The sequence below is a fragment of the Oncorhynchus mykiss genome, chromosome 23, assembly GCF_013265735.2.
Source record: "Oncorhynchus mykiss isolate Arlee chromosome 23, USDA_OmykA_1.1, whole genome shotgun sequence".
NCBI classification, from domain to species: Eukaryota; Metazoa; Chordata; class Actinopteri; order Salmoniformes; family Salmonidae; genus Oncorhynchus; species Oncorhynchus mykiss.
This window is the reverse complement of record NC_048587.1, coordinates 23,375,310-23,386,040: the sequence shown is the minus strand read 5'-3', so window position 1 is coordinate 23,386,040 and position 10,731 is coordinate 23,375,310. Positions and strand designations below refer to the sequence as shown.

The window sequence follows — 10,731 nt, the reverse complement described above, 5'->3', positions numbered from 1 at the left end:
GTCTCTGCTTTTCCTTGACACTTCTGTTATTTTGTTATTTATCTAGCTTTTTCGTCTTTGTCCCTTGCTGAAATGTCCAAGCACAATGCAAATATAATGCAGTCAGTGCATGGCAAAGATGCTGCTGTGTTTGTTGTTTTGTGTCTATGTGGCGTCCTCTGGAGGGCATTTTACTACATCACACTTTAGTTGACGAAGAGCTTATTGAAACTCTGACAGATGTACTTCCCTCAGACGTTTGTTAAAATTGTCATGGAAAGGCAACACATTTGAGAGTTAGTAACTACCCGTGTCTGTGTCCTGAAGTTAAATTTAAGTTATTCACAAACCACGTTTTTATGCATGTAGAGTAACACAGTATTAATACAAATCAAGACAGCTGTGATGGAAACAGGAAGTTTCGATTCAATTTTAGAAATGGCTAAAGATAATTTTGGATCTTTTCGCTTCTGTAAAATCAATTATGCGTGAAATGCCAGTGGAAACGTCTTTATTCTATACGTCTGATTCTGGTGACATGATGATCTAGGCTTTACTGACATTTTACAAATACAAATATTCTCGCTCTTATCTGTGAGCTGTTGGCTAGAGTCCAAGTGCCAAGACCAGAGCAGGCACATTTGCTATTTAATGCAACAGTTTTTGTGAGAAAGCACTATCGGTAGAGAAAAAACAACAACATGAAAACACATTGAATTTGAGATTATTGTTTGGTAATGAAAACTTTTGATTATAAAAAGTATGTGTGCACTACATCTGATTTTTATCCGCAACGTCCATTTGGTGGAAACAAACCACTGCTTGGAAAATGCGAATATTATGCTGATTTCTTTATAGTCACATGAAAATCTGTCACCAGTTGGATGGAAACCGAGCTAGTGTGGACAAAAGTTCTAGACTTCTGCAGGAAGAGTTACAGCAGATACATTCCACTGAGACCACAGGCATGGTGGCAACACTTGATTAAATGTGGTAAGGTGTAAAGTGAAACCACATCCTGCCAAGATAACAACACACCATGTCATTGGATTTCGTTGAAAAGTTTGGTGGAAAAAAAACATTGATTACTTTTTTCAAATCCAATCAGTTTTCCACGTTGATACAACATCAATGTTGATACAACTTCAACATCATCACATTGGATTTGTTGATGTTGTTGAAATTATGTGCCCAGTGGGATTGTTTCAGATGATCCAAAATGGCTATTTTACATTTATTAGCCTACACACTGATGTAAAAAAATAAAATCAATAAATGAGTTTACCCTGATAATTTACTTGGTGTCTAACTCCCAGTCCACCATACTGTGAGATTGGAATGCTGTTTCAGTAAGAAAGTATTCAGCTTATTCTTAACAGCCTCTTTTGTTGCCATGACAAAAAAAATCAACCAGCATATCGCACCCAACACTACACTTGTCTGTCCAATGCATGTACATAGTTTGCCTGCTCCATAGCAAGCTGCTCTATTCATTGGTGAAGTCATTTAATGTTGAGCTAAATTTAAAAAATATAGATATTTAAGAGGTTTAAAAGGGAACAGAAAGGAGCAACCCCTGACTACAACCAAGGTTCAATATCAAACAGTTACATAGGCATCCTCTCTTTGACCAAGTCCAAACAGGGAGAGAATGAGCCGTGGCCAACCATTTTTACTACCACTGAGTAGGAAGAGGAAGCCATGCAAGCCACCAGCATTGTGACACACCCCAATGAACTTCCCCCTATCTCTAGCAGAAGCACACAATACTGGAGGTTGTATGTGAGGGTGATGGGTGTTCCTCCTAAAACTACTGTAGAGAAAGAGTGACCGTGTCTGCATCAGTCACTCAGATACGGAGACCAGCAGCCAGAGGATATGGAGCCAAAACAGATCAAAGAAGGATACCTGGTCAAAAAGGTGAGGGTGATAGAGGAAAACATGTTCCTCTTAAAAAAAAACTTGATTACTATAGGTCTTTGTGTTGAACTTGGGCCAGAATGTAATACTGTAGATGTGTTGTGGACGGCTTAGTTATCAGAAAATAGATGATCTCACATTTGAGAACGTTAGGGACAAGATCCATCAATGTAGAGACTGACAAGAGCTAGTAACATCGTCAGCTGGCACTATATTTGACTTTTTACATGTCCTACTTAAGTTGTCAGTCAAGTGCTCTAAATTAAACTGGAAGTTAGTAGATTAGTTCTAGAACTATTTGCATTTGCCCTGAGACGCTTCCCACATGAAAAAAATTATATAGTGTGTACTATGGTAGAAATACTACAGTATTCACTGTAGTGTTGTTGCGGACTTTACTGCAGTATTTACTTCAGTACGATAAAAACACAACAGTGAATACTATAATATTTACTGCAGTATTTACAGTTTACTATAGTATAAATACTTTAGTAAAAAAAAAGAGTGGTATATACTAGATAAATTACTGTAGTGTTTTTGCCGATTGTAGTATGGTATACTGTAGTATTTACTGTAGTGTTTTGGGGGACATTACTGTAGTGTTTACTGTAGTATTTTTGTTTTATTATCTTTGACATAGAAGTGGGGGGATTTTTCCTTGAGGAAACCTACTGGAGAAATAATAAGAGAACAAATGTGCCATAACCTGTAGGTAGGGCAAACTGGGTTCTGAACAGAGAATTCAGTGCTTCTGCTCTTGTCTATAACCATATGCTTTATACATGGCATGTAGGTTTCTTACTTACGGAGTGCACAAATTGGGATATGGGGGAGGGGAATGGGCAGAATATATGCAAAGTACATACTGTAGTGTATACTATAGCGAAAAAAAATGTAGTGTTTTTGTGGACTGTAGTGTTTTGGCAGAGGTTTTTGCAGTATTTAGTACACAGTTATTTTTGTGGATAACACTGTAGTATTTACTATAGTATTCTACAGTATACTACAACATTCTAAACTAAGTACTACACATGATCGAGGAATAGTACAGTCTGTAGTATAAGTACTACACATGATCTAAGAATAGTATCGTGTGTAGTGTAGTTTCCTACAGCACACGTTGTTTTTTGTAATTTAGCTTAATTTAGAGAGAGACATGAGCAGATAGCAACAACTGTTTCCCCCACATACCACATTATCTGAAAATAGTCTTCACTCTTTGTATTTCTCATGGCCTGACAAATGACTAACTCAGATGATTGGTCCCGTGACTCTTAGTTTGGGGTCAGATGAAGATGGATAACCCATGACCTCACTGGATTAATCATAATCTATATAACTTAATCTATTGAGTAGAAGATGATTATGTCATGTCACATACTATACTGTTCTTTGCGTATAAACTTTTGCCTGTGCTATTCTTATGCCCTCCGATTGTTATCAGTTGTTCAGTATCATTGGTTCATATTAATAGAAGTATAGGTAGTGCCTGTGATACTTTTGCATCATACATCTCTATGTTGAACCTTCATTAACAAAGATGAGTGAAACTGAAAAGAGAACATTTCACGAAATTGGGTATTGGATTGATGATTTCCTATGCGTATGCTTCCTTTTTGTATTACCTTTTTCTTTTTTGCTCTTGAGAATATTCTCTATTTGTAAGGATTGATTAAGCAACATTAAAATACTAAAATACATTATTCATGTTAGCTACAGTATATACATTTCATGCCCAGCATCCAGGCAAGCTGATATGGATTTGATAACACTTTACATGATATTTCTCTTATACCTGTCTGTTAACAATGTAATCTACTTTAATCTACATGTTTCTAATTGTAATGTATTTGAATTTGAGGAACAGAGTTGAGCGGTTGTGGAATATCTGTGGTATAGGGACAGATTCACTTGTGTAATAACAGAAACAGCTCAACTCAATGACTACACAATCACAATGTGATTACAAATTCTAACAACATGTACATTTCCTCCTTTACTCCTCAGGGCACAGTGCTGAACTCATGGAAAGTGGTGTGGGTGGTGTTGTCTGAAGATGGGGTGGAGTTCTTCAAGAGAAAGACAGACGACGCTTCCAAAGGAATGATCCCACTGAAGGGAGCTGTTCTGACCAGCCCCTGTCAGGACTTCAGCAAGAGGACGGTACGGTCACGTCACCTTTCAGTATTAAATACGAGTGTAAGTGTCTATCATTACTGTAGTGCCCCTCCCCCCCATGTACTGCAACATTGTCATTTTCTTGCAGTTTGTTTTTAAGCTGAGAACGGCCAAGAACCAGGACCATTACTTCCAGGCATCCCACCTGGAGGAGAGAGAGTCCTGGGTGAAGGACATCAAGAGAGTCATCACCTGTCTGCAGGGGGACAGAAAGTTCACCAGGAAGTCCACAAGGAGGTCCATTCGCCTCCCTGATACCATCAACCTCAGGTATGACCTATGACCTGACATACAAACTACCTATAATCCATGACTACACTTACAGGAGCTACGTACAGGTAATTGGAACTAAGTCATTTGATAACTTACGAAGTCTTGTCTACTTTCTTGTCTGCCTTTTCTCAGTGAGCTGTACATTCTAATGAGAGACCAGGAGGATGGTGTCAAAGAGCTGAAGCTGGAGAAGGAGAAGAGAGTCTACAATCACTGCTTCACAGGTACAGTAGCACAAAAATGTATTTGGACTTAGGTGACAGTGGATTTCCTTTAACTTGTTTTGAGTCATTGAGTCTCATTGCGATAGATCATACCACTTTTGATTATCTTCTTTATGCATGTCTCTTCAGGTGGTACGGTGGTGGACTGGCTGATTTCTAAGGACAAGGCCAGGAACAGGCATGAGGCTCTGATGTTGGCTACAGGACTCCTGACCGAAGGTTTCCTGCAGCCTGCAGGGGACATGTCCAAAGAGGCAGTCGAGGGAGGAGCAGAGTCTGCCGTTCTCGATGATCCAGATGCACTCTATTACTTTGTGAGTGGATGGGTTGATTATTGTTGTTAGTAATGTAGCTGCTAGTCTCAATATATTATTCCATATCTGCTAGAATATATGGAGATATAGTGGTCCTTTGCTAGAAGACCACACAGATTGGGATATGTTTGACCACTTCTGATGTTAGAAACATACTGTACATATAGTACCAGTCAAAAGTTTGTACACACCTACTCATTCAAGTTTTTTTTGTGTTTTTTTTACTATTTTCTACTTTGTAGAATAATAGTGAAGACCTCAACACTATGAAATAACACGTAATCATGTAGTAATTAAAAAAAAAGTCATTTAACAAATCTAAATATATTTTAGATACTTAAAAGTAGCTACCCTTGATGACAGCTGTGCCCTCTGTTGGCCTTCTCTCAACCAGCTTCACCTGGAATGATTTTCCAACAGTCTTGAAGGAGTTCCCACACATGCTGAGCACTTGTTGGCTGCTTTTCCAACTCATCCCAAACCATCACAATTGGGTTGAGGTTGGTTGATTGTGGAGTCCAGGTCATCTGATGCAGCACGCCATCACTCTCCTTCTTGGTCAAATAGCCCTTACACAGCCTGGAGGTGTGCTGAGTCATTGTCCTGTTGAAAACAAATGATAGTCCCACTAAGCGCAAACCAGATGGGATGGTGTATCGCTGCAGAATTCTGTGGGAGCCATGGAGGTTAAGTGTGCCTTGAATTCTAAATAAATCACTGCACCCCCACACCATCCCACCTCCTCCTCCATGCTTCACGGCGGGAACCACACATGCAGAGAACATCCGTTCACTTACTCTGCGTCTCACAAAGACATGGCGGTTGCAACCAAAAATCTCACATTTGGACTCATCAGACCAAAGGACAGATTTCCACCTGTCTAATGTCCATTGCTGGTGTTTCTTGGCCCAAGCAAGTCTCTTCATCTTATTCTTGTCATTTAGTGTTTCACGCAGTCTGATTCACGCAGTCTCCTCTGAACAGTTGATTTTGAGATGTGTGTTTTACTTGAACTCTGGAGCATACATTTGGGCTGCAATTTCTGAGGCTGGTCTAATTAACTTATCCTCTGAAGCAGAAGTAACTCTTGGTCTTCCTTCCCTCATGAGAGGGAAAAAGCTACAATGTATTTATTATAAGTGAGTTTTAAATTATGAGATAATACTATATCCAAATGGGAATTTACATTGTACGGTGTGTTGCAGGCAGACAGTGGGTTCTTCTGTGAAGGCTACTCCAGTGATGAAGATGTGATTTTGAAGGAGGAATTTAGGGGTAACATAATAAAACAGGGCTGCTTACTCAAACAGGTAAGACTGTCTAAACACTCATTGAATATCTAGGGGATGAACAATTGTGATTATTACCGGATTACCAGCAGCATACCACCCTGCATCCCACTGCCAGCTTGCTTCTGAAGCTAAGCAGGGTTGGTCCTGGTCAGTGCCTGGATGGGTGACCACATGCTGCTGGAAGTGGTTTTGGAGGGCCAGCAGGAGGCACTCTTTCCTCTGGTCTAAAATAAATATCCCAATGTGCCAGGGCAGTGATTGGGGACATTTCCCTGTGTAGGGTGCTGTCTTTCAGATGGGATGTTAAACCGGTGTCCCGACTCTCTGATGTCATTAAAGATCCAATGGCACTTATCGTAAGAGTAGGGCTGTTAACCCCAGTGTCCTGGCTAAATTCCCAAGCTGTCTCTCATACCATCACAGTCACCTAATCATCCCCAGTTTACAATTGGCTCATTCATCCCCCTCCTCTCCCCTGTACCTATTCCCCAGGTTGTTGCTGTAAATGAGAATGTGTTCTCGGTCAATTTACCTGGTAAAATAAAAATATATATATTTTGGGATGTCCTGAATGATGCTTTATTCCACACTTAAAGGGGTAATCTGCAGGCAGAAATTGTGTAAAGTACTAAATCTATAAAAAGGATGTAAAGTACCCCACACACAGCACCATATCTGTGGTCGGTACTGTTTTCACAACTGATAGTACCATCCATGAGGGTTTGTTTTCATGCTCTCTCTTTTTCCCCCAGGGTCATCGGAGGAAAAACTGGAACGTGCGGAAGTTCATCCTCCGGGATGATCCTGCTTATATTCACTATTACGACCCCACCAAGGTACAGGATTACAGCAGAGTGGAACATGACACAAAATTATTTTCAATTTCAATATAATTTTTCAAGAATATAAAAATGTGTCTTTCTCAATCTTTCCCTCGCTCTTGGCTAATGTCTTTCATTCATCTCCATCCTGACTTTGTCTCTCTAGCTAATCTGTTATTTTCTCTCTCTCTTTGCCCTCAATCCCTCTTTCTCCCCCTTCCCCACCCTCTCTTTCTGTAGGTTGATGAGAACCCTTTGGGCTCTATCCACCTGCGAGGGTCTGTGATCACAGCAGTGGAGTTTGTTCCTGAGGGTGAGTTAATTACTGGGGGGTGAATTTACACCGATCCAAATCCCACACTGAGTTCATTTACATGCACAGTAATAATTCGATATTAAACTGATTATGGCAGCAGGCAGATTATGCAATAGTCATGTAAACGCCTTACTCTGCTTATCTTAATTAGCTTAAGGTCAAAATCGAAGTAAGTGTACGCCGATTAATAACACCTGTTTTTTTTGTAATCTTTCAAATTGTTAGTACAGTGACAAGAAAAAGTATGTGAACCCTTTTGAATGACCTGGATATCTGCATAAATTGGTCGTAACTTCACATCTGATATTCATCTAAGTCACGACAATAGTCAAACACAGTGTGCTTAAACTAATAACACACAAATTATGATATTTGTCTTGTCTATATTGAATACATCATTTAAACATTCACAGTGTAGGTTGGAAAAAGTATGTGAACCCAAGGCTAATGACCACCAAAAGTGAATTGGAGTCGGGATTCAGCTAACCTGGAGTCCAATCAATGAGACGAGATTGGAGATGTTGGTTTGAGCTGCCCTGCCCTACAAAAAAACACTCACAAAATGTAAGTTTGCTATTCACAAGAAGAATTGCCTAATGTGAACCATGCCTCGAACAAAATAGATCTCAGAAGACCTAAGCTTAAGAATAGTTTACTTTCAAAAAGCTGGAAAGGGTTACAAATGATCTCTAAAAGCCTTGATGATCATCAGTTCACGGTAAGACAAATTGTCTATAAATGGGAAAAAATCAACACTGCTGCTACTCTCCCTAGGAGTGGCCATCCTGCAAAGATTACTGCAAGATCACAGCACAAAATGCTCAATGAGGTTAAAAAGAATCCTAGTGTGTCAGCTAAAGTCTTACAAAAATCTCTGGAACATGCTAACATCTCTGTTGACGAGTCTACGATACGTAATACATTAAACCAGAATGGTGTTCATGGGAGGAAACCATGGAAGAAGCCACTGGTGTCTAAAAAAAACGGATGTTTGCAAAAGAGCACCTGGATGTTCCACAGCACTACTGGCAAAAAATTATGTATACAATCTTTATATGTCCGAACTCAAAATCAAACATGCTTCCGGAAAATAAAATGGTCGCTGTGGTAGAACATTTATTTTGATTATTTAGATTTTATGCATTAATCAGAATGCCATAAGGTAGCCTATTTTTAGATGTGTCCATATAAATATGTTTATTAGGGAAATCATTCTTCTTGCAAGGCATGTAAACGTTGTAATCAAACTATTAAATTAATCTGACTATCTCCCACAATAATCACAATATTGTATGCATGTAACTGTACTCACTGTGACTTAGTGCTCAATTCATTGCGGTTGTTTTGGCGGTGTCAGAGGTGGAACTGAGTTAGAGCTGTCAAATCCACAAGTGGCTCCAGGCATTATACCTAAAGATGCCATTGCCCATGCAGCCTTGTTTACAAGTTTGAAACACTAGAAGGTGACATATAATCTACACCCTGATTAGGATTGTAGAAATACTCAATATTTTGTTTCATGATTTTTCAATTTGAGTGTAATTATGGCCTACACTTTCTCATTCTGAACTGCGTGAATGGGGGGGGGGGGGGGGGCTTCGTGACCATGATCACAAGAGCAGCTGCTCACCGATTTGACTGCTCCAACCCAGTTCCACCTCTGACACCGCCAAATCATCCACTATGCGGGTGTCTGCTATCCCGGTTAATGCTTGATCTGATTGAATCTAGGACTATGAAGTTTACTGTTAGCAATTCCCTTTAAACTCTTTTGACAATTTTTTCTTCTTCATTGTTTCTTGGTTCAGCCAAGAGGTATGATGTTGAAGGGAATCTCTTTGAGATCATCACTTCAGACGACACACACTATTTCTTACAAGCGACTACACCCGAGGAGAGGAAGGAGTGGATCAAAGCCATCCACACTGTGTCAAAAACCGGAAAATAATTACAACAGGCCACATAGCTAATTTGAACAACTTACATTGAGGGATATGGATTATGGTTGGCATGTACAAATACTTGTTCCAGAGCCAGAAGGAATCTTAATTTAAATCATTTAGCCCTAGAATTTGAAGGATGAATGACTGATCCAAAATTCAGCTTTTACGTTTTGTATGTTTCTTATTGTAATTATGTTGAAGGATTACACATTTCCTGTACATATAGATAATATGCACCCTCACATGCTTTCCTAATTCACCATGATGTGGGTGCACTCTCACCTTTAGATATGAGATACAGGCAGACTGTGAAGAAGGGTACAATGTTTTGTGTAGAAAGGTGTGAAGTTCTGTAATGGTTTCTGGTGTGGCCTTCTGCTTTTCCATCCAGCTGCCTGAAAGAAATAGGAGTGTTAGAAGAATCTCACCATTGCAGACAGTTCCTATGACTGAACACACTTATCTGAACCCACTTAACACGTATCATATCCTGCCCTTGAGGACCCTTGTCACTCTGTGGTTTTCATGATGTTCTTATCCCATTTCACTTGATATGCACATGGTCTATGTACTGACTGTATATATCTCTGTGTTCTAAATCGAGTGTCTGTCAAAAAGTATAAATTAAATATCTACTCCTTGTCTCCAACTTCTGGTTTCTGTCAAAAAGTAAGTGTCCAAAAAAGTTAGTTTTCAAACAACCAAGAATTGTGTGCCCCTACTATTTGACATGCATCTTTGACTCTCCTCGTGTTAATCTACTCCGACCAGGAGTTATGACATCCTGAAAGATGTATTGCCTCCCGGATACAGTAATAGGCAGGGTTCAGAACTTTCATGAAAAGCAGAATAGCAAACATATCATATCAAACTGTGCCTTTCCAAATCATGTCCAATCAATTTAATTGTAGATAGGTGCACTCCAATAGAGTTGAAGAAACATTTCACGGATGATCAATGGAAACAGGATGCACCTGAGCTCAATTTCGAGTCTCATAGCAAAGGGTCAGATACTTAGATACTCGTATGCTTGTATGCTCAGTCAGATTATATGCAACGCAGAACACGCTAGATAATATCTAGTAATATCATCAACCATGTGTAGTTAACTAGTGATTATGATTGATAGTTTTTTATAAGATAAGTTTAATGCTAGCTAGCAACTTACCTTGGCTTACTGCATTCGCGTAACAGGCAGTCTCCTTGTGGAGTGCAACGAGAGAGAGGCAGGTTGTTATTGCTAGTTAACTGTAAGGTTGCAAGATTGGATCGCCCGAGCTGACAAGGTGAAAATCTGTCGTTCTGTCCCTGAACGAGGCAGTTAACCCACCGTTCCTAGGCCGTCATTGAAAATACGAATGTGTTCTTAACTGACTTGCCTAGTTAAATAAAGGTATAAAAAAAATTAAAATAAAATCGTCAAATCAGCGCCCAAAAATACCGATTTCAAATTGTTATGAAAACTTTGAAT

General features: G+C 39.5%; 1 protein-coding gene across 2 annotated transcripts; it reads left to right on the top strand.

Annotated features, from left to right (window-relative positions):
• Window positions 1-1,721: 1,721 nt before the first annotated feature.
• On the top strand, window positions 1,722-9,897 carry LOC100136042 (pleckstrin). 2 transcript variants are annotated; one of them, XR_005039090.1, is made up of 10 exons: window positions 1,722-1,899; window positions 3,907-4,062; window positions 4,166-4,347; window positions 4,483-4,574; window positions 4,704-4,888; window positions 6,094-6,198; window positions 6,933-7,016; window positions 7,242-7,314; window positions 7,731-7,881; window positions 9,126-9,261. XR_005039090.1 is itself a non-coding variant. In NM_001124363.1 (9 exons), exons 1-9 carry the CDS (start codon window positions 1,858-1,860, stop codon window positions 9,263-9,265), a joined length of 1,059 nt encoding a protein of 352 aa, NP_001117835.1. In that variant the 5' UTR covers window positions 1,820-1,857; the 3' UTR covers window positions 9,266-9,897. The 2 variants fall into 2 exon arrangements, 1 of the variants encoding a protein (NP_001117835.1); NM_001124363.1 differs by lacking the exon at window positions 7,731-7,881 and having other exon boundaries at window positions 1,820-1,899; window positions 9,126-9,897.
• The last annotated feature ends 834 nt before the right edge of the window (window positions 9,898-10,731 follow it).